Source organism: Schistocerca americana, chromosome 3, assembly GCF_021461395.2.
Source record: "Schistocerca americana isolate TAMUIC-IGC-003095 chromosome 3, iqSchAmer2.1, whole genome shotgun sequence".
Lineage (NCBI taxonomy): Eukaryota > Metazoa > Arthropoda > Insecta > Orthoptera > Acrididae > Schistocerca > Schistocerca americana.
Genome location: NC_060121.1, coordinates 881,713,633 through 881,739,031, shown reverse-complemented (window position 1 = coordinate 881,739,031; position 25,399 = coordinate 881,713,633). Strand labels below are relative to the sequence as shown.

Genomic DNA, 25,399 nt, shown 5'->3' with positions numbered 1-25,399 from the left:
CGAGTGAAGACTGCGAGTGGCAGTGAATGCAGAGGACATTTGGAGAGGGGATCTCGCACAAGGCCATCGCTCAACTGGCAAATAGAGCCGCACTTCTCGAACACAGTGGGCCAAACCACACAATAACTGGACAGTAAATGGCTCAAGGCGTGTTGGGTGGTCTGGGAAACCACTATTTCGCCAGTTTTTCCAATAATGGAAGGTGGGTGAGGGCACAGACGGCCCACTGCCCAGTGCGCCCCTCATAGTGCGGGGGCACACGAGTGTGGCTAACACTTCTGTTTCCCTGCGCCCTTTAGCTTACTTCCCATTCCTGCATTTCTATCGTCTTATGGAATAATTTCCTCGATCAAGGCCACGCACAGATGCAAATCATTGATTGCACCTAAACGTGCTGTTGCTTTGAAGCTACTGGCATATAAGGAAAGTGTTAAAAGCAAACCGGAATCACGTCTGCTTGACAGCAGCAGATGAATTTCTGAGTAGGCACTATACAAGGCGAGTCATCTGCCCCTAGCTATGGGTTTTATGCAATCCGCAACACCCTCAAATACCATCTGCAACATTTTCATATTCTCTAGCTCGCTACAGGCAAACTATTAATCATACAGGAGAAATAAGGAGGACTTTTTTTTAGGAAGTTTGATGCAGTTAAATGTTGTCTGGGAAATCTTTTCCCTAGGGACCATAGTTTTCGAATTATTCAAGAAAAACTTACAAAAGTTACTTTCAAACGCGTTTTTTTTTATTAAATCTTATGGGACTTAACTACTAAGGTCATCAGTCCCTACTTAGCCTAAATCATCCTAAGGACAAACACACACACCCATGCCCGAGGGAGGACTCGAACCTCCGCCAGGACCAGCCGCACAAACGCGTTTTTCTTGAATAACTCGGAAACCGAGACTTTCAGCGAAAACAGTACAACATTTAACTCCTAACTAAGGTACGAGCATAGGGGATTGGTTCCAAAGTATGTGAGTGGCTCGAAGATTTCTTAAGTAATAGAACCCGGTACGTTGTCCTCGATGGTGAGTGTTCATCGGGGTGAGGGCATCATCTGGAGTGCCCCAGGGAAGTGTGGTAGGTCCGCTGTTGTTTTCTATCTGCATCAATGATCTTTTGGATAGGGTGGATAGAAATGTGCGGCTGTTTGCTGACGATGCTGTGGTCTACGGGAAGGTGTCGTCGTTGAGTAACTGTAGGAGGATACAAGATGACTTGGACAGAATTTGTGATTGGTGTAAAGAATGGTAGCTAACTCTAAATATAGATAAATGTAAATTAATACAGATGAATAGGAAAAAGAATCCTGTAATGACACACTCACGTCGATTAAATATTTGGGCGTAACATTGCAGAGAGATATGAAGTGGGAGAAGCATGAAATGGCAGTTGTGGAGAAGGCAGGTTAAATGGCAGAATTTTGGGAAGATGTGGGTCATCTGTAAAGGAGACTGCTTATAAAACACTAATACGACCTATTCTTGAGTACTGCGCGAGCGTTTGGGATCCCTATCAGGTCGGATTGAGGGAGGACATAGAAGCAATTCAGAGGCGGGCTGCTAGATTTGTTACTGGGAGGTTTGATCATCACACGAGCTTCAGAAACTCGGGTGGGAGTCTCTAGAGGAAAGGAGGCGTTCTTTCCGTGAATCGCTACTGAGGAAATTTAGAGAACCAGCATTTGAGGCTGACTGCAGTACAATTTTACTGCCGCCAACTTACATTTCACGGAAAGACCACAAAGATAAGATAAGAAAGATTAGGGCTCGTACAGAGGCATATAAGCAGTCATTTTCCCTCGTTCTGTTTGGGAGTGGAACAGGGAGTTTGGGAGTGGAACAGGGAGAGAAGATGCTAGTTGTGGTACGGGGTGCCCTCCGCCACGCACCGTATGGTCGATTGCGGAGTATGTATGTAGATGTAGATGTAACTATATTAAATTTCATAGAAAACTGTCCTGCTCATTTTTTCTCTACGAGTAGTAGTTTTCGAGTAGCAAGCGAGAGAATATACACTATGTGATCAAACGTATTCGGACACCCCCGAAAACATACGTTTTGCTTATTAGATGCATTGTGCTGCCACCTACTGCCATGTACTCCATATCAGAGAGGTCAGAAGTCATTAGACATTGTCAGAGAGCAGAATGGGGCGCTCCGCGGAACTCGCAGACTTCGAACGTCGTCAGGTGAGTGGGTGTCACTTGTGTCATACGTCTGTACGCGAGATTTCCACACTCCTAAACATCCCTAGGTCCACTGTTTCCGATGTGATAGTGAAGTGGAAACGTGAAGGGACATGTACAGCACAAAAGCGTACAGGTCGACCTCGTCTGTTGACTGACAGAGACGGCCGACAGTTGAAAAGGGTCGTAATGTGTAATAGGCAGACATCTATCCAGACCATCACACAGGAATTCCAAACTTCATCAGGATCCACTGCAAGTACAATTACAGTTAGGCGGGAGGTGAGAAAGCTTGGATTTCATGGTCGAGCGGCTGCTCATAAGCCACACATCACGCCGGAAAGTGCCAAATGACGCCTCGCTTGGTGTAAGGAGTGTAAACATTAGACAACTGAACGGTACACAATGTGGCGATCTGATGGCTGGGTGTGGGTATGACGAATGCCCGGTGACGTCATCTGCCAGCGTGTGTAGTCCAACAGTAAAATTCGGAGATGGTGGTGTAATGGTGTGGTCGTGTTTTTCATGGAGGGGGCTTACACCTCTTGTTCTTTTGCGTGGCATTACCACAGTATACGCCTACATTTTTGTTTCAAGCACCTTCTTGCTTCCCACAGTTGAAGAGCAATTCGGGGATGGCGAATGCATCTTTCAACACGGTCGAGGACCTGTTCACAATGCACGGCCTGTGGCGCAATGGTTATACGACAATAACATCGCTGCAATGGACTGGCCGGCACGGAGTCCTGACCTCAATCCTAAAGACAACCTATGGGATGTTTTGGAACGCCGACTTCGTGCCAGGCCTCGCCGATCGACATCGATACCTCTCCTCACTGCAGCACTCCGTGGAGAATAGGCTGCCATTCCCTAAGAAACCTTCCAGCATCTGATTAAACGTATGGCTGCGAGAGTGGAAGCAGTCATCAAGGCTAAGGTTGGGCCAACACTATACTGAATTACAGCATTACCGGTGGAGTGCGCCACGAACTTGTAAGCCATTTTCAGCCAGGCGTCCGGGTACTTTTGATTGTACGTTCAACCGTCCAATGTTTAGGCTCCTTAGAGCAAGTGAGGCGTCGTTAGGCATTTACCAGCGTGATGTGTGGCTTTTGAACAGCTGTTCGATCATGAAATCCAAGTTTTATAACCTCCCGCGTAACTATCGTAGTACTTGCAGTGGATCCTGATGAAGCTTGAATTCCTGTGTGATGGTGTGGATAGATGTCTGCCTATTACACATTAGTGTCGGCGGTCTCTGTCAGTCAACACACGAGGTCGGCATGTACGCTTTTGTGGCGTATGTGTCCCTTCACGTTTCCACTTCATTATCGCATCGGAAACAGTGGATCTAGGGATGTTTAGGAGTGTGGAAATCTCGCTTGCAGATGTATGACACAAGTGACACCCAATCACCTGACCACGTTCGAAGTCTGCGAGTTCCGCGGAGCTCCCCATTCTGCTCTCTCACGATGTCTGATGACTACTGCGGTCGCTGATATGGAGTACCGGGCAGTAGGTGGCAGCAAACTCCACTTAATACGAAAAACGTATGCTTTTGGGGGTGTCCGGATACTTTTGATCACATAGTGTATTCTTCGGCAGCGATGCAGTAATTCAGCAGGATATCTGTCCCTTCAGAAGACCAGAATCACATTGTAATGCTTTCAGGAGCGTAATAGTGATCTCACGTTGCCGTCTGGAGAACCAAAATTCGCCTGACCTGAACACTACGTGACGTATCTGGAGTACTGTCGGCTGTGTGCCCCCGAATCACCTCATCGACTCATAATTACCATGAACTGCGCGGTCTTCGCGTAGGCATCTGGTGCCACCTATCTCCAGAAGCCTGTTAACGACTGTTCCAATCTGTGCCAGGCAGAATCGCTCCTGTATACCTGTTCCAGTGATGGAACAACACGCTATTAACCAGGTCGTCATGACATTTCGGCTCATCGGCGTGCGTACCAATGATACATATTATATTAGACTTCCTCAGGTACAGTCTGGAACCGCGCGACCGCTACGGTCGCAGGTTCGAATCCTGCCTCGGGCATGGATGTGTGTGATGTCCTTAGGTTAGTTAGGTTTAAGTAGTTCTAAGTTCTAGGGGACTGATGACCTCAGAAGTTAAGTCCCATAGTGTTCAGAGCCATTTAAATGATAAATTATAACTTTCTCAGGATATTCATGAATACCGAACTGCAGTGGAAAGTAGAGAAGAAAATTGCATATCATCAAAACTATTACGAACAGTCCTAGAGAAAGGCTGCAGATTATCAAACAGGGTTTAAAAAAGAAGGAATACCACTTAATGGGACATATATGAAAACACCTTCGTTTTGCGAATGTTGTACTGTCTGCGGATAAAAAAGTGGAAAAGCTTAATAGATAAAGTTTGCAAGTACATTCGAAAATCAATTATACACTCTATGATAGGAAAAGCGAAGCACCAGGAAGGCATGGGCTGACGTCAATGTATCTTCGTACACGTAGACATTAGCGGCGGCTGTTTACACGATTACAGCTGAAATTTTCAGGGAGAGCGCCCCGTGCGGGTTTGACTGTTCTCCTATCGGGCGCGTCCCAGGTGGTGGACAGGGGGTCTCGCCTGACTTGACTGGAGGGCTTGAAGGAAATAAAATACCTCCCGCGGACTGAAAACAGGCCCCTTGCCAGCGGTGTGGTGAAGTCCTTCACGGCAGCTTCGGCGGAGAAGAATAACTTCTGTACGGCGCAGTTGGCGGAGGAGGCAGTCTCTCCTTTCTCAGACCTAATTAAGAAAGAAACCACCGCCTTGTGGCGAAGAGAGATCTTAAAAGGCTGAGGGAGTAAACTCTGATAGAAAATCCTCAGATGCGTTAGGCTTAGCAGGCCAGCAAAAGAGTAACAGATTTTTTGTTTTCAATTAAAGAACGAGCCTCGGATTGAAAATACCCAATAGCAGAATTTCTTGTACCCATGAAATGAATGACGGCTCTTTGCAGCCTGAAGAAAATCCAAGGAACGCAAAAAAAAGAACAATTGATAAAGGACGAAACACTAGAACCCAAGAAAAACATAAAAACGAGATGAGAGAGGAAACATTAAATGTATTAACCTTCACAGGAGAGAGTGAAGAGGTTACATGAGGAAGAGAAGAAAGATTCATATACCTGGAATGAGTGAGACCAAATGGAAGGGAAAGAACTCAAAATTGCTAAGACCCGGGTACCAATTATACTGGCATGGTCACAATAAAGCGACAGAGAATGGGGTGGGCCTTGTGTTTCACAAAGACATTGGTCTCATTGCAGATGTAAGCTTTATAAGTGAAAGGAGAATTAAAGTCAAAGTGAACATGAGAAAGAATGGTTTCACTATACTCCAAGTGTACGAACATCAGTAAGGGTGCAGTGAGGAGTAAAAAATGAAATTCCTTGAAAACCTGGAAGGCCAAGTAAGAGAAGATAACATAAGGATAATTGGGTATTTGAATGCTCAGGTCGGCATTAATAGAAATGAATCCCTTTTGGATATGGAAAAAAGAATGTTAAGTGTGAGGAAATTCTAAATTTGTTCATAAGGGATAAGCTTTTAGTAAAGATTACATTCTACAAAAAACGAGATAGCTATAAGATCACTAGATATGGTTGGAATGGCAAATCTAATACAGTTATCTACTATTTCTCGACAGAGAAATACATTAGAGGAAAAGTGAGAGATACCAAAGTTATACCAAGTGAGTATTTGGATAGTGGTCGCAGCTTACTAGTAGGTGGTCAAACTGTAAAATTAAAAGAATGACTGCCGTACAAACATTGCGTGAAATTAAGAAATGGAAGTTGAAAGAAGAAGAAAATAAGGAAAGTTTCCAGAAGTTAATAGCACAGAAATTGCCAACAGGTAGTGGTAGTGTGGAGGAAGTATGGAACCTATATAGAATATTAATAGTTAGTAGTGCCGTGCAAATATCTGGCAAAACAAAAGGTAAAGTAAAGGAGAAACAAACAACTTAGTGGAAAAGTACAGCAAAAGATGCAATTAAAGGACGTAATATAGCAAAGAAAAACATGGAGATTAAGCACAAGATGATAACACTGAAGCAGGAATATCGACAGAACAAACTCAAAGCGGAGAGAACAGTAAAAGAAGAAAGGAGAAGAGTTGGGAAATATTCACCCAGAAACTATAGTAAGACAGCAAGGGGAACCAAAAATTCTTATATGGGTTGTTGAAAAGTGGAAGATCTAACAGAGAAGATGTAAAAGTGATTGAAACAGATGATGGAGATATTATCAGGGACATGGAAGGCATCAGGGAAGTGATGAAGAATTATTTTGAAATATTATTGAATAGGGTTCAAAAATGGTTCAAATGGCTCTGAGCGCTACGGGACTTAACATCTCAGGTCATCAGTCCCCTAGAACTTAGAACTACTTAAACCTAACTAACCTAAGGACATCACACACATCCATGCCCGAGGCAGGATTCGAACCTGCGACCGTAGCGGTCGCTCGGTTCCAGACTGAAGCGCCTGGAACCACCCGGCCACAACGGCCGGCATTGAATGGGGAAATGAACAAGAAAGTGACACTGAAGTCATTGAAGTAGAGGAAGAACAGCATCCAATTTCTTTGGTAGAAACCAAGGCTCTGAGCACTATGGGACTTAACTGCTGAGGTCATCAGTCCATAAACCAAGGAACAGAATGGTTACATCAGATGCTGGGGGCGATCTGGAAAAAGTGCCAGATGACTGAAAAAAGGGTATTGTAATACTACTGTTTAAGAAAGGAAGTAAAAAGAAGTGCACAAATTACTGAGGAATGACACTGCTATCACACTGCCTTAAGATAATAGAAAGGGTAATAGAAAAGAGACTGAGAAAAATTCTAGGACATTAGTTTGAGAAACAAGAGCATGGTTTCAGAAGAAATAGTTAATAGAGAACTATTGGCAAAAAGGAAAAAAATCTGATAATGTGTTCCCGGACTTGGATGAAGCATACGACAGTGTACCAAGGGGTAAAATGTGGGAATACCTGAGAAAATACGATGTTCCTGATTCATTAATTTTACAAGTTCAGGTACTGTAGGAAGACTGCGAAAGCAATGTATTGGTAAGAGGTGGAAGATCAAAATGGTTTGAGACAAAAAGAGACGTTCAGCAAGGCAGTTAAATTTCCCTGTTACTCTTCATTACACTTTCGGACACAATCATGATAGAAATCAAGGAAGTAGAAAATGAAAATCTCAAAGCTGTTACTTTAGCTGATTGTGTCGCCATTTGGGGAATGGCGGGAATGGAGGTTTAGAGGAGAATGGATTACTGGAATAAAAAGTTTAAAGAATTGAAGTTGGCTGTGAGTAAGAACAAATAGATGAGTAGGACTCCCACGCCTTGCAAAGTCATGCTAGAAGGAGAGATGATTGAATGTATAAAAAGTTTCAAGTATCTTGGTAGCGTTGTATAAAGTGATGGAAGTGCCAAACTCGAAGTTTTAGTCAGAGTAGCAAAAGGATCCAGCTTCTTCCACCAAGTACGAAACCCAATATGGGACAAAGGAGTCCCTTAAGAGACCATTTATAAAACCCACCTCCTGCCGATCATGGCGTATAGTCTGGGAACCTGTGTCATAAATAAGTGGGAAGAGAGTCTATTACAGGCATGTGAAATGAAGTTGCTTAGATCAGATTTACAAAATCCCAAGAGAGGCAGAATCAGGAACGAATGTGTAAGGATAGACCTGTAGGTGACCTTGACCATGGAGGAAGGAATGAGTACTGTAAGACTGAAGTGGTTAGGTCATCTGAAGCGAATGCACCCGACTTCAGCTCAGCGTCAGTATTTTAGGATGAAGGTACCAGGAAAAAGACCGATTGGTCAGACCAGGTTAATGAAAATATCAAGAGGAGAGTAATAACGTGGGATGTTGCGGAGAGAGAAAAGCTACACCAGGACAGAAATCAATGGAGGCAGATAGTTCACAAAGTTCCTATATGGCTTTCTAGAAGGAAGTCTTGATGATGATGATGATGATAAAGCTGACAGTGGCCCAATATTTCGCTCTTCGTTCAATAAAATATTAAAATACATAGCCTAGTATAAAATATAAAGATTCAAATAGACACAGCTGTTTGAGAATTATTGATTTCTCCTTTGTGCGAACCATAGCATCGATAAATTTAAGCAAGATTATCATTTCCACCAGGCTTTTTGGTTGAAGTAACTGCTTCACTTAGCACTACTTGAAGGCTTCGGCCTTTTACTACCATGCTGACAAATGGATGGGGGCACTGCTAGTGGGTAAAGAGTTGGGAATGTATTGTTTCTGGTTACTGATATAGACTTTATCTCTGTCGACGACGACGCAATGCGTGGCGTGTGACTTTTGACATTTAGTTACTACGAAGATGGGTCCAGTCTCATTTGTGCAATTCAAAATGAGCTGCCTCGCAACTGTACTAAACAAAGTATTATTTTAACAAAGCATCATGCTGTAAATTAGGCTTTCGTTAAATTATTAATATAGTTCATTACATTAGTGATATTAAATCTACACATAATTTCATAATTGTTATCTTTAAAAACTACCATCCTGGATTCTTTAAAACATTAAAAGTTGTAACGCAATAAATTAGATACAGGGGAGCTAAAGTGGGAAAAGATAAATCAGGGGAAGGAAAGTTGATTAGTGTGGATAATGGAGAGGAGTGGTAGGCCAGAGGTTACAGGAGGGACAAACGTCATGACAGATTTCATCATCTGAAATTGGGAGTCTGTTGACGTTTTGTTGGGAGGTCATGTATAATACGTACAAGGCCAGCGTTTGGAGGATGTGTTGGTAGAGGAGAGGCGGCGCTCCATGGCTGGTGGGTGGTAAGTGGAAGGTGAGGTAGGCAAAATGTTCTGGAATGTATGGGATGCGCGTAGCTATTAGACATGGTCGAGGAACGTGAAGAATTTGAATCGTGAGGGATGAGCAGGTGAGGGTAAGTAGGCGCGAAGTGAGGCAGTACACTTTGCGCTAGAGGGTTGGGAAAAGAGTAACAGAAATTAGATGGACCAGGCAAAATACACGTATGAGAGGATAGACTGAATAAAACGTTTATAGGTTGACAATACTCTGGAGAGGTGGAATCGTTATGCTGGGTTGCCTAATAGTCTGGATGATTACTATGTTGGGTTTCCAAGTTCGTTAACAGTGGATGGTTATTAGGGGGTGTGTTAGTTTATTAGCTAATTGGGTAGGACGGTCACAAATGGTGAGGTATAAGTCATGCAGGTGGGAGCAGCAACGATTTGTTCTATAATTTTTGGCTGAGTGTGGGAAGTGTTGGTCCTGAGGAGCGTCCGAAGCGTTTGCATTGTTGAGGTGAATCTGGAGGGGTTTTTGGTATTCCTGGAGGATCTGGAAGAGGTCTAGGAAGGCGGTGTTGTCGACGTAATGTATGAGATTGCAAGCGTAGTGCAGCTTCGCTGCTGGGTCGATTATAGTATTGCGACAGCGAGAAAACGTGATGGCAGAGTTTGTTTGACGAATTGTTGTGGAGTCGGCATTTGGAGGCAGTTTAACAGATGGTGTTTCTGTAGTAAAGAGTAAGACACTGAGCGTCGGCACTACGTCGATCAGTGAAGTAGTTTCGTGGCCTCCATACGACTCTCCACACGAGTAACAAATTATGTACGTCAACCATCACCTGCTCCGTAAACAGTTATGTAAGAAGTAGCAATGAACTTTACTAGTGCAAAATTCTGTGCAGTTTATACGGTTAATGGCGGCCACAATATTACTTACAAAGTTAACCCGAAATATAAAAACACTGGTGAACTATAAGACCGCAACAACAATGACGGAGGGCTCGTACATCTAAATATGACATGCGAAGAAAGTATGTCTAGTGTGGAGTCAGCAGGTATATATCTCATGCATACCACAAGCGAGTTGTCTGTACCAGAACGCTGCGACTGTGGTTCAGTAAGACTGAACGGTACCTTTTAGTGCGTAGCAACTTGCAGTTAGGTAGCCATCCAGTTAACGCAGGTTCCGCGAGAGCTGGGCGTGGCGAGGCCCACGAGAAAGACAGGTCGCGGCGAGTACGTCACGAAGCTAGGCTTGAACTCGCTCGCTCGGTTAACTCCCAGCTGGGCGTGACGTACTAAGGAGAATTGCATCTTCCACTGAGATCTGCTATTATGAAATCTTACTGATTAACTGTACTACAACAAAATTTAATTTAAGATCAATACTCGATATAAATAGTGTAACGGCTTTTTTATTGCACTTAGTCTCTTCTGCTTAACAGTCCTCATTTCATACAAGAAGTGGCGCCTTGTTGTTGTTGTGGTTTTCAGTGCAGAGACTGGTTTGATCCAGTGCAAGCCTCTTCGTCTCCTAGTAACTACTGCAACCTACGTGTTTCTGAATCTGCTTACTGTATTCATCTCTTGATCTCCCTCTACGGTTTTTACCCCCCATGATTCCCTCCAGTACTAAATTGGTGACCCCCTGATGCTTCAGAATGTGTCCTACCAACCGATCGCTTCTTCTAGTCAAGTTGTGCCACAAATTCCTCTTGTCCCCAATTCTATTCAGTACCTCCTCATTAGTTACGTGATCTACCCATCTAATCTTCAGCATTCCTCCGTAGCACCACATTTAAAAAGCTTCTATTCTCTCCTTTTCTAACCTGTTTATTGCCCACGTTTCAGTTCCATACATAGCTGCGCTCCACAAAAACACTTTCAGGAAAGGATTCCAGCCACTGAATCTGTACTCGATGTTAATAAATTTCTCTTCTTCAGAAAAGATTTCCTTGTCATAGCCAGTCTACATTTTATATCCTCTCTACATTGACCATCGGCAGTTATTTTGCTCCCCAAATTGCAAAAGTCATCTACTACTTTAAGTGTCTGATTTCCTAATGTAATTCCTTCAGCATCACCTGATTTAATTCGATTATATTCCATTATATGCAACTGATAATCAGTTTAACGTGATTTTAATTTTATTGTACCCCAGTACAATTGTAACAAATTACAAATAGACATATGGACTTCCGATCATTGTAGGACTAAGGACAATAAGACTCCATAATAGCGGATTCCAGTAGAAGATGCAATTCTCGTTTGTATGGACACACCTAGTTACGAGTTGACAGGTGTAGAAACGTAATTTTGTCTGCTGAGTTGAGGGAGCGACTCTCCGAAAGTAGGCGCCGCGGCCTATCTTCCTCCTGGGCCTCATGTGAATGGCTAGTGACGTCATACCGCGGCCGGCCGCTTGTCAGTCTCTCAGTTATTTGGCAAGGCTCTTCTCTACACTACGATACAATTATTTTCAGAGCGACTTCGTCTCTTTAAGTTTCTCGCTTTTTTTTAATGGCTTGTCGGATTTCTGACACTTTGAGGCAGCCGTTCACTACACGAACTCTGCCGTGGCCGACAACTCAGAATTTCTTCTTTGTCACACTAGTCTGCACATCAGCGGTTGCGTGAGCTATCACAAATTTTTTTACGTGGCAGGTAGGAAATTAACTTACAGTGTTGAATTTAACGCCTGATTATTCCCAACCAGCAGAACGCGCACTGGTTACGTCGTGAACTGGAGAAACAGGTTAGAGGATGCAAAAGGATATACTGGAGTGGAGAGCATACAGGAGCCTGGGACGCCCACCCATAATGGTGTCAGACACCTGAGAAGGTTATGTTCACGCTCACACAGACTGGCCGATGTGACCACACTTAGTTCGGAGTGACTGCTTTGAGGCTGGGCGACTGACATTGGGTATGCAGAAGGATATGATGGAGTGGAGAGCACACAGGAGCCTGGGACGCCCACCCATAATGGTGTCAGACACCTGAGAAGGTTATGTTCACGCTCACACAGACTGGCCGATGTGACCACACTTAGTTCGGAGTGACTGCTTTGAGGCTGGGCGACTGACATTGGGTATGCAGAAGGATATGATGGAGTGGAGAACACACAGCAGCCTGGGACACCCATCCATAATGGTGTCAGACACCTGAGAAGGCTATGTTCATGCTCATGCAGACCAGCCGATGTGACCCCCACTTAGTTGGGAGTGAATGCTTTGAGGCTGGGCGACTGACATTGGCGATGCAGAAGGATATGACGGAGTGGAGAGCACACAGGAGGCTGGGACACCCATCCATAATGGTGTCAGACACCTGAGAAGGTTATGTTCACGATCACGCAGACTGGCCGATGTGACCACACTTAGTTGGGAGTGAATACTTTGAGGCTGGGCGACTGACATTGGCGATGCAGAAGGATATGATGGAGTGGAGAGCACACAGGAGGCTGGGACACCCATCCATAACGGTGTCAGACACCTGAGAAGGTTATGTTCATACTCACGCAGACCGGCGGATGCGACCCCCACATAGTTGTGAGTGAGTGCTTTGAGGCTGGGCGATTGACATTGGGTATGCAGAAGGATATGATGGAGTGGAGAGCACACAGGAGCCTGGGACCCCCATCCATAATGGTGTCGGACATCTGAGAAGGCTATGTTCACACATGCAGACTGGCCGATGCGACCCCCGCATAGTTGGGAGTGAGTACTTTGAGGCTGGGCGACTGACATTGGGGATGCAGAAGGATATGATGGAGTGGAGAACACACAGGTCTGGGACACATATCCATAATGGTGTCAGACACCTGAGAAGGTTATGTTCACGCTCACGCAGACCGGCCGATGTGGCCACATTTAGTTAGGAGTGAGTGCTTTGAGGCTGGGCGACTGACATTGGGGATGTAGAAGGATATGAAGGAGTGGAGAGCACACAGGAGGCTGGGACACCCATCCATAATGGTGTCAGACATCTGAGAAGGTTATGTTCACGATCACGCAGACTGGCCGATGTGACCACACTTAGTTGGGAGTGAGAGCTTTGAGGCTGGGCGACTGACCTTGGGGATGCAGAAGGATATCATGGAGTGGAGAGCAAACAGGAGCCTGGGACACCAATCCATAATGGTGTCAGACACCTGAGAGGACTATGTTCATGCTCATGCAGACCGGCCGATGCGATCCCCACTTAGTTGGGAGTGAATGCTTTGAGGCTGGGCGACTGACATTGGGGATGCAGAAGGATATGATGGAGTGGAGAACACACAGGTCTGGGACACATATCCATAATGGTGTCAGACACCTGAGAAGGTTATGTTCACGCTCACGCAGACCGGCCAATGTGACCCCCACTTAATTGGGAGTGAGTGCCTTGAGACTGTGCGACTGACATTGGGGATGTAGAAGGATATGAAGGAGTGGAGAGCACACGGGAGCCTGGGACACCCATCCATAATGGTGTCAGACACCTGAGAAGGTTATGTTCACGCTCACACAGACTGGCCGATGTGACCACACTTAGTTCGGAGTGACTGCTTTGAGGCTGGTCAACTGACATTGGGGATGCAGAAGGATATGATGGAGTGGAGAGCACAGGAGGCTGGGACACCCATCCATAATGGTGTCAGACACCTGAGAAGGTTATGTTCACGATCACGCAGACTGGCCGATGTGACCACACTTAGTTGGGAGTGAATACTTTGAGGCTGGGCGACTGACATTGGCGATGCAGAAGGATATGATGGAGTGGAGAGCACACAGGAGGCTGGGACACCCATCCATAACGGTGTCAGACACCTGAGAAGGTTATGTTCATACTCACGCAGACCGGCGGATGCGACCCCCACACAGTTGTGAGTGAGTGCTTTGAGGCTGGGCGATTGACATTGGGTATGCAGAAGGATGTGATGAAGTGGAGAGCACACAGGAGCCTGGGACCCCCATCCATAATGGTGTCGGACATCTGAGAAGGCTATGTTCACACATGCAGACTGGCCGATGCGACCCCCGCATAGTTGGGAGTGAGTACTTTGAGGCTGGGCGACTGACATTGGGGATGCAGAAGGATATGATGGAGTGGAGAACACACAGGTCTGGGACACATATCCATAATGGTGTCAGACACCTGAGAAGGTTATGTTCACGCTCACGCAGACCGGCCGATGTGGCCACATTTAGTTAGGAGTGAGTGCTTTGAGGCTGGGCGACTGACATTGGGGATGTAGAAGGATATGAAGGAGTGGAGAGCACACAGGAGGCTGGGACACCCATCCATAATGGTGTCAGACATCTGAGAAGGTTATGTTCACGATCACGCAGACTGGCCGATGTGACCACACTTAGTTGGGAGTGAGTGCTTTGAGGCTGGGCGACTGACCTTGGGGATGCAGAAGGATATCGTGGAGTGGAGAGCAAACAGGAGCCTGGGACACCCATCCATAATGGTGTCAGACACCTGAGAGGACTATGTTCATGCTCATGCAGACCGGCCGATGCGATCCCCACTTAGTTGGGAGTGAATGCTTTGAGGCTGGGCGACTGACATTGGGGATGTAGAAGGACATGATGGAGTGGAGAGCACACAGGAGACTAGGATAGCCATCCACAAGGATGACAGTGACTGAAGGCTATGTTGGCCGATGCAACAATCTCTGTTGGGAGTGGCGCTGCCAGCATGTGTCTGGGCGACTGACCTGTACGCGTGCCTCGGACAGGCTGATGCGCAACGCCACCTCCTCCCGCAGGAAGACGTCCGGGTAGTGCGTCTTCTGGAACAGCGACTCCAGCTCCTGCAGCTGCTGCGGCGTGAAGGTGGTGCGGTTCCGGCGCTGCTACAAGCCCACAAGCCGCACTCACACACTGCGCTACACAATCACTGTGCTCCTACAGCTACATCTCCTAGCATTTACAACGAAATTAAAATTTGCAAAATTAAGAACTGTTCATTAAACAGAAATTTAATTTCATCCATATTTAGCAGCTTTGAACGTAACTGTATCCAGTATACGGGTAATGTGAACAAAAGCGCCCTCGGTCACAGTTTTATTCACGTCCTACCGAACTACGCGTAGCGTTTCGGACCCTGTGGGCCCATCATCAGGTGCCAATTGTCTTAATACCCAATTTACTTCTGCGTTTGAGGGAGGTGAAAAGCACATTCTTATTTAAGAAGGTTAGATGTTATGTTTTGCGTTTCGTGAAGCAACTGCGAGAAATACGATAAGGTACAGTGGAAAAATCAGAGATAAACGTACCGAACGATCTGGGAAGAATATTTTTAACCTTTTATCGCCAGAGACATTGGTTTATCCCTCTTCTCATCGCATATCACGTCACTCAAGGCGCACATTGCTTTATACATTTTAAAAAAACTTCACAGATGTAGTTTAACATTTCATTGAATTACACAATGCATTTATGATCCTGTTAGTCAGTCAGTTTCATGTACCATGGATCATTTGGCACAACAGATGTGGAAAGAATCATTTTAAATTCCCATCGCAAAAGTATGAAGTATTTTTAAAATGTATAAATAAATGTGCGCCTTTACTGGCGCTATGTGCGTTAACAGAAAACGTAAACCACAGTCTGCTGGCGATAAACAGTTAAAAATGTTCTTCCCCGATTGTCCAATAAGTTTTTCATTAATTTGTCCACTGTTTCTCACCATATTTTTCGCATTTGCTTCACGAAATACAAAACGGAACATGTAACCTTCTCGTGACAGGAACATACATTTCACCTCACTCAAACGCTGAAGTAAGGGATTTATTAAAACGATTTGTACCTGAAAATTGACCCACAGGGTCCAAAACGAATCGTATAATTCGATAAAGCATGAAAAAAATGTGAATGAAGGCCTTTTATTCGTACCTCTTATGTATTATATACAACTTATAACTACGAAGAACTTCGCCACATAAAACATACATATGTATAATAAGAGGTATAGAACGAGTAAGAAGACTTGAAATACTGCAGATAAAATATCATAGAAGTCTCCCCCACTGAGATGTTCGTGAGGAGTCTTCTGGCCTCTCCAGGTAGACAGCCGAAATCCAGTGTGTGGTGGAAAGTAGACAGTGGAGACCTTTTAGATCAGGGGTGGCCAAGATTTCGGTTCGTGAGCCACGCCCAGGCATTAGCGCTCTGTCTCGCCGCACACTTCCCCCACACGCAGTCTGGACGGGAGGAGGGGGGAGAGGGGAAAACTGCGAACATGCCATGTTTAAATGGCAACACAGTCGCCCTGCATACGACTTGGCCTTACATTTCACATTTCTCAACAACGTAGATCAGAAACAAAACAAATTTTCAGTATTAGTTAGTTACATTTGGTGTCCTGAAGACAATATAATTTTAATCTGGTACAAACTGCTGGCATATAGACAGAAGCAGACAATTTCATAGATTTTAGGACTCAGGTTGCCATGTAATCATGACTTATTTAGTTATGTAATCACGAAAAGGTCATTCACACGAAACTGTCGATCGAAAAATATTGTAGCACTTACGCAACATCATTATGGAGACGTGGAAACTCTACACAAGGAACGCAACATAGACGTCATGGAGAGTTTTAGCGTAAAAGTATTTGTCGGTACAACGGGGATTACCATCAGTTACATCTGCACATACTCAGGAGCGCTTTCAACTGAAACGGTAAACGGTCTCGGAAACAAATGGAAGATTGGCAGTGTCCTCGAATCGTTTAGGAAATTATCCTTGTAATTCTTTAAAGGCCACAATGGATTATTCAAACCTTGCGTTTTCTTTAATGTCAGTGAGCTTACGGAACTGTACTGTGTTTGACAGAAAGTATCCCTCCTATAATGCGATTTTCTTTTCAAATGCATCCCCGTCAAAACAAAAGTAGTTGCTTCTCACCTTGCAGTGTCTTTCTGTGGGCAGTGTGCAGTCAAGTCCACTTAAACTGTAAGGTCTGCAATCCATTCCAGATTATCTAATTTTCGTTCCTGCACTCCTTTTTCCTTCTTTAGTTCAACGACAGCGAATTTTAAACCGAAAAATCGTTCCAGACATGCCCATTGACGTAAACAACGTATGTTCCAAATATATATATATAGAGTGACAATGGTCTTCGTTCAGTTCCTCCGGGCAGAGAGTTGAAGCGTCGACTTTGGAGAAGCAACACAAGGGAAATGTGACGCAGTCGTGTCAGCTGTAAGATTTTACCTTGCATGACCATAATCACGAAAGTATGCACAATTTCCTAACTTACGGTTTGACTGCTACTAACTGGAATGAGAAGGAACAAACAATGGTGAGAAAAGGTCGTCTCCATTCTGATGGTGACGTAGTGGGATTCTCGGAAAGAACGTCGAGTGTTATCCTTCCCAATGACAGCCTCCACTGCCCAGTCATAGTTTGTAACTTTTTCACAGTCAGCCTTGCATCGCGCACAATTTGCTATTGTTCCTTTTAATCCGAGATTAATCCTTTGCTTTACGTGGAAAAGAGAATCCATTCCTGCCTTCTTCGCCTTGCCACGGTTCGCGCGGCTGCCCCCGTCGGAGATTGCAGTCTTCCCTTGGGCATGGGTATGTGTGTTGTCGTTAGCGTAAGTTAGTTTAAGTTAGATTAAGTTGTGTGTAAGCCTAGGGACCGATTATCTTAGCAGTTTGGTCCCATAGAACTTACCACAAATTTCCAATTTCCTGCCTTCTTGTCTAAATGTTAGGCTCCTATTTCATGACAGCTTACACATCACAACATATACGCAGTTTTGTATACTGTTCTTGTCAGTTTAGTGCTAATATACCACTACATAGCAGATCACAAGCCTTTTCTTCGAGTACGGGCTAGGAATCTACGGCCGTCGCAACCGATAGGTCATGCACATAGGTATACGCAACTACTCTTTCAGTAAAGCTCTGCCTGGACTGTAACTTCGAGAGGAGTTAAAAAAATGCACCACAAAGAACTGTCAGAGTGGGGGGTGCCTCAAGACACTAACATCTACATGCGTCGCTTCCAGCACAGAAAAAATAAATGAAACAATCAAGCCAGGCTCATATGCCGACAGGAGGACGTTCTCTATATTACAACAATTGGTAATGTTTACACTCTCTTTCCTTATGCAACTGAAATTGTGTATTTACGCCAGACGTGTTTAGCTCTCCCAAACGCATCACTAATAATCTTAATTTGTACCACAAGCGTAAATAGCTTCCTGTGGTCATTTTACGCAGACCATTAATGATACAAGATGTTTCAGAACATCCTGATGTGAGCACTTTCCAAGGTCGATAGTCTTTTTCCTTTCCCAGTTCGACCATTAGCTCTGCTGTATGTCAAAATTTTTGTAAGCTTAAACAAGATGAAATACGAGGCGTAACAGAAAGGTACCGGCAAAGCTTCGGGAAACATTCCACACAAATACAAGAAAGAAATAAGTTGTATTGGAGATGTATACAGAAACAATTTACTTATAATTCTACACAATACATTTAACATGAGAAACAGGAAAACGATTTACCAGCCTATCACATAAAGGTCTTTGTTACACGAAACTTTCAGAATGACCTCCTATATATGACAGCCCGCCATCACATCGAATCCCGGAAGCGCCGGTGTACGCCTGGAGTATTTCGTATAACATGGCAGCCTTCCAGAATACGGGCACCCAGAGCCTCTGCATCTCGTGCAGATCGTCTGTGCACAAGCACTCCTAGAGGGGCCAACAAGTGAAAGTCACCATCTCGCGTGCAACAGCCGTCATACTGCCCACATCCGACGCCTCTCGCCACAAGTGTACGAGTACAAACAAACGTTTAGCGGTTTTGTGAGCCAGCAATCCCGTCCACCTTACATAGGCATTACAATAAAACTGTCGAGGTAATGAGCGAATAACTATGTCATTTACATTTTAAACTACCGTTGTTGACATTACTTGCCACATTTCGGAATTCCGTGACCCGGCAGTGACATTTTTTTTTAATTAAGGAAAAGCCTAGCATTTATTCCAATAATTTTATTTAAACAACAGTTTAAACTGATCACCAGAACTTATATCCGAGTATTGGAGCTCAACGTTTAATGTTATTCAACTTTTAAGACATTTGGACATTTAACGTCAGATTAAATCATAGCTGGGACACAAACTTTACCTTTAAATATGACAGAATTTACATATGACTGATAGAAGTCGACCTCGGGGAAGATCAGTCTGGATTCCGGAGAAATGTACTGATCCTATGACTCACCTTAGAAGACGGACTGAAGGAAGGACATCCGAAGTTTATGGCATTTGTGGATTTCCCTTTGAAATCCGGAGGGTAGCAGAGATAAAATACAGGGAGCGAAAGGCTGTTCACAATATGTACAGATCCCAGAAGGCAGTTATAAGAGTCGAGGTACATGAAAGGGAATCAGTGGCTGAGAAGGGAGAGAGGCAGGGTTGTACTCTATCCTAGATCGTATTCAGTTTGTACACTGAGCAAGCAGTAAAGGAAAGCAAAGAACAATTTGGGGTAGGAATTAACGTTCAGGGAAAAGAAATGAAATCTTTGACATTAGACAATGACACTGTGATTCTGTCAGAGACACGAAAGGACTTGGAAGAGCAGTTAAACGGAATGTACAGTGTCTTGAAAGGGGGTATAAGATGAACATCAGCAAAGCAAAACAAAAATAATGGAATGTAGTTTAATTAAATCAAGTGGTGCTGAAGGAATTATGGTAGGAAACGAGACTTTGAAAGTAGCAGATGAGTTTTGTTATTTGGGTAGGAAAATAACTGATGATGGGCGTAGTAAAGAGAATATAAAATGTAGACTGGCAATGACAAGGAAAGCGTTTCTAAAGAAGAGTAATTTCTTAACATCGAAGTTAGGAAGTCTTTTCTGAATGTATTTGTGTGGAGTGTAACCATGTATGGAAGTGAAACATGGATAATAAACAGTTTAAACAAAAAAAGAACAGACCCTTATGAAATGTGGCAATACAGAATAATACTGAAGATTTGATGGGTACATCGCGTAACTGATGAGGAGGTACTGAATAGAATTGGGGAGAAAAGAAATTTGTGGTACAACGTGACCAAAAGAAGGGATCGGATGGTAGGAGACATTCTGAGACATGAAGGGACCACCAGTTTAGTACTGGAGAGAAGCGTGGGGGTAAAAATCGTACAGGGAGCCGAAGAGATGAATACAGTAAGCAGGTTTAGAAGACTATAGATTGAAGCAGTTGCTCGGAGATGAAGAGGCTTGCAGAGGATAGAGCAGCGTGGAGAGCTGCATCAAACCAGTCTTCGATGATGATGTTTGGTTTGTGGGGCGCTCAACTGCGCAGTCATCAGCGCCCGTACAAAGTCCCAATCTTCACACACTCAAATACAGCCACTTTCACGAATGATTATGAAATGATGAGGACAACACAAACACTCAGTCCCCGGGCAGAGAAAATAGCCAGCCCGTCCGGGAATCGAATCCTTGACCCCGTGATCCAGATGCAGCAAAGCTAGCTTCTAGACCACGAGCTGCGGACCAAACCAGTCTTTGGACTGAGGACCACAACAACAACAACAATGATACAACGCAGAGCTCATTACCTGAGTGATCTCGTCGGTTTGGGACTGACACAACGGACCATAACGTCTACTACTTCACGGAACTAGGACTTTGCGGTAAATGCGCTGCCTATTGCATACGACACTTTTTCAAAGGGTTCCTACCTCATGGAGAGAAGGGCAGTATGTCATGTACGGTAAATTACATGACTAGCTTCAGATAATGCTTTACACCATCCTAACACACACTTCCTCTCTTCATATAGTTCTCTAATTAATCTTGTCTCATTTCGGCCAGCTATCGATCGTGTCACTTGAATAGTGACCTTCCAGAAGCTTAAACATGCACTGACTATTCTCTCTGTGAGCCTCCTTTCTTTCTTCAGCGCATATCTTGCCAGTTTACAACTTTGGCTTCTCTTGAGAATGCTGATGTGTTCCGAGTTTCTTCTTGAACTGATAACGTTCCTGGATGTTTTCATTTTTGAGATCCATTTTTGCAGATTCAGTCCAGTCTTTTAAACCAGGAAGAGTTGGTTTTTTGCGCAGAAAGTGAGCAAAAATTCACATGATAAATCTATTCGATCTAATACTTACCGTACGTAGATGAGAAAAAAAAATTACCCATTTCTGCATGGTGTCTGTCAGTTTTTGCACATCTGAGACCATTTCATCGTTACGTATATCGTCTTCCGTACTCCCTGTTTTTTTCTTTTTTTTCATAAGATATTCCTGAAGATCATCTTGTCCTTGGTTTCTAGTTTCTCGTTCACATTTATCCAGATCACTCTGAATCGTTTTGCTGTTAGCAGAATCTATGCTCTAATTACTGTCCAACAGTGGCTTTGGTTGTCCTGGATCCTCAGTCAGCTGGTACGGCACTTGGACCTCGCTGCCGCTGTTAGTAGATGTGGAGGCTTGTTTGTCAGCCATGTACGGTTCTATTCTCTCTCCTAGGAGCCAGCTCTTATCCTGCATGTTTTTTCCATGATCTACATCCAGCTCTAAGGTTGCCGCCTTGATAGTTATATTTTCTCAAAAGAGATCTGCAGGCCCACTTTCGTCGCTTGGAATTTGAGTCCATTTTTATTAGCCATGAATTTCGCTTTGGCAATGGTATCAGCCAAAGTCTACTGCATAATCACTCTCTTTTTGTTGTTAAGCCCATTTGTTTCGGCAACTGTAGAGGTGTGATTCGATAAACAGAGTGAGAGATGCTATCTAAATCAACGAAGGCCACCGGGAACTTGATGTTTCTGAGTTTCAGGTAGATATGAGAGCAGAAATTGTTCTCTCACTAGGTCATTTTTAGCGTTATATGCCTCAGTCTAAAACGGAACCCTTTCAGGATTTCTTTGTTGTCCGTCTGTCTGTCCGGATGTTGAGAACACTTTTTTTCAGGAACGAGTAGTTCAAAATTTATGCCACATACTAAGGTCTAAAGGCCCTGGGCGGTGTAAAAATTTTAAGGTTCTACTTTTTAAAATGCAGTACCACCATACTCTCAAAGATGGCATTTACTGTATGTTCCCCAAAACTTCTCCATTTCTCTGCATTTATTCGTTTATGTTTATCTTACGGATATTGCTTATGTCCCTCAAATATTTTGTAGTAATTCTTGTTTTAAAAAAATTGGTTATTGGTTCAAAAAATGGTTCAAATGGCTCTGAGCACTATGGGACTTAACATCTGTGGTCACCAGTCCCCTAGAACTTAGAACTACTTAAACCTAACTAACCTAAGGACATCACACACATCCATGCCCGAGGCAGGATTCGAACCTGCGACCGTAGCTGTCCTGCGGTTCCGGACTGAGCGCCTAGAACCGCTAGACCACAGCGGCGGCCAATTGGTTATTGTATCACTCTCCACGTTTTATACGTCCTGAAGTAGTCTTGCCAAGTACTAATTTCATTTTATTGGTTTAGTTTATCAATATAAACTGTGATGTAGCTTCCTGTTCCAGTCTCGTGTTAAAGTTTTTTCATGTTTACTCCCTTTATGTTTATTTACTGTTCAACTTTTTACTTTTTACATTGTATAACCACCACACTGTCACGGTAGTTATTTACTGTACGTTTATGCATGAATCTAGATGTTTAACTTCTTTTCCAATGCAGTTTACAAACATTGTAACTTCTTTGGCGACAATAGACAATAATTGTATGAAGAGGGCCTTGTAAACCGAAAACCGACTAACACTATAAAAGAAATACTGTGAGACAAAAGCATACTAGCGCTTTTCATTAATTAAACTTCCAAGTCAGCTCAGTCGAGAGATACCGCCATTTATGTCACTCATTTAGATATCCGAAAAGTCACTCATCAAAACCTATAGGTTACTTCCCGTTGACCTAGAAACAAGAAATTTGGCAAGAAGTAAGCTTTCACAGTGCAAGTAAAGGAAAAATTTCGAAATTGTTAGTTTATAATTATTCATCTTTCGCTTACGCCATAGTCCCGCAGCGATCGCAGGGTCGGCGTGGTTACATCGTATTTGGCAGTGTTAGTGTTAGGGATGGCTGGATGCCCTTCCTGTCGCCACCCCGTACCCCCCATGACAGAATCAGTGTACCCCAACTTTCTGCGTCTAGTGTAAATCGTGAAATAGTGCGGACGTGTTTCAAATGTCTGCGACGCGTGTAACTGAGGCGGAACGTGGGGACCAGCCCGGTATTCACCAAGCGGGATGTGGAAAACCTCCTAAAACCCCATTCAGGCTGGCCAGCACACCGGCCCTCGTCGTTAATCCGCTGGGCGGATTCGATCCGGGGCCGGTGCGCCTACCCGAGTCCAGGAAGCAGCGCGTTAGCGCTCTCGGCTACCCTGGCGGGTTGTTAGTTTATAATTATAGCAGACGAAAAAAATATTTCTTTTGTCGTTTGTTATCCGACTTGAGACTTGAAATTAAAACATTCCCAAAAGTCTTGGAATCCCTGGGGCCGATATCTCGTCAGTATCAATGCCGATAACAGGCGAAAATCGTCAACATCTTCGATTCCTGGAACGGATAAACTGTCTACATACATATCTAAGTTTATTGATGTCCATGTTATTGCATAGACGAGGGACTTGAGCTGATAATATATATGGGAAAGAGTACCATGACAATTGTATCTTGAGAACATCTTTATTCTTTCACACTGCTAGTTTCGGCGGCACATTACCGCCATCAGGCCTCAGCACAGTCAAAAGAGTATTTGGTTTCCTTGGCGCATTTACTGTGGGATCCTTGTTACTAGCACACGTGGGCTAGCTTTCATCAGGAATCTATACTCGACATCGTGTTGTCTCCAATGAAATCATATACAGGGTGGTCCATTGATAGAGACCGGGCCAAATATCTCACGAAATAAGCATCAAACGAAAAAACTACAAAGAACGAAACTTGTCTAGCTTGAAGGGGGAAACCATATGGCGGTATGGTTGGCCCGCTAGATGGCGCTGCCATAGGTCAAACTGATATCAACTGCGTTTTTTTAAAAATAGGAACCCCCATTTTTATTACATGTTCTTGTAGTACGTAAAGAAATACGAATGTTTTAGTTGGACCACTTTTTTCGCTTTGTGATAGATGGCGCTGTAATAGTCACAGACGTATGGCCTACAATTTTATACAAACAGTTGGTAACAGGTAGGTTTTTTAAATTAAAATACAAAAGGTAGGTACATTTGAACACTTTATTTCGTTTGTTCCAATGTGACACATGAACTTTTGTGAACTTATCATTTCTGAGAACGCATTCTGTTACAGCGTGATTACCTTTTAATACCACATTAATGCAATAAATGCTCAAAATGATGTCCGTCAACCTCAATGCATTTGGCAATACGTGTAACGACATTCCTCTCAACTGCGAGTAGTTCGCCTTCCGTAATGTTCGCACATGTTTGACAATGCGCTGACGCATCTTGTCAGGCGTTGTCGGTGGATCACGATGGCAAATGTCCTTCAACTTTCCCCACAGAAAGAAATTCGGACACGTCAGATCCGGTGAACGTGAGGGCCATGGTATGGTGCTTCGACGACCAATTCACCTGTCATATTTCTTTACTACACGAATATGTAACAAAAATGGGGGTTCATATTTTAAAAAACGCAGTTGACATCCGTTTGACCTATGGCAGCGCCATCTAGCGAGCCAACCATAGCGCCATCTGGTTTCCGCCTTCGTGCTAGACAAGTTTCGTTCTTTGTAGTTTTTTTGTTTGACGCCTATTTCGTGAGATATTTGGCCCGGTCAGGATCAATGGACCACCCTGTATACATGAAGTACATGCGATTGCATTGGAGATAACAAGGTGACGAGTATAGACTGCTCATGAAAGCTAACCCAAGTGTGCTAGTGGCGAGGATCCAACAGTTAATGCGCCAAAGAAATGAGAAAAACTTTCGGCGGTGGTCGTGTCTGAGGATGGCGGTTATGTGCCGCCGAAACTAGTCGTGTGATAGAATTAAGACATTCTCAAGATACAGTTTTGGTGGTACTTTTTCTCATATAATTAAGTTTGTTACGGGATCCTTAGAGCACGAATGCTACTCGCACCTGGGCATTTCTTGAATGCTCGTCTGCCTCAGTACTTTATTTCGAGTACGTTGCGCCACGTCTCAGATCTCCTCCCGGCCCGCACGCTCTATGGAGCCGCTTCGGCACCCACCGGCTGTGCGCAGAGCGCGCCGTTTGCTGCTCTCCCTGCTGCTGAGTCCGTCCATATCTATATCGTTAGCGCGGCGCCTCTCCTGCAGAGACGCGGTGACAAAGGCGCCCGCCGAGCAGCTAATCTGCTTAATGCAGTCGGCCGTCCGTTGTTTCAGAGC

At 44.2% G+C, this 25,399-nt stretch overlaps 1 protein-coding gene across 1 annotated transcript in view; it reads right to left on the bottom strand.

Moving 5' to 3' along the window:
• The window catches only part of LOC124606463 (retinal homeobox protein Rx3-like), a 116,033-nt gene that overhangs the window by 25,616 nt on the left and 65,018 nt on the right, over positions 1-25,399 (bottom strand). Inside the window, exon 2 of the mRNA XM_047138445.1 lies at positions 14,741-14,875. Coding sequence (XP_046994401.1) covers positions 14,741-14,875 — 135 coding nt within the window. The remainder of the gene's footprint in view (positions 1-14,740; positions 14,876-25,399) is intronic.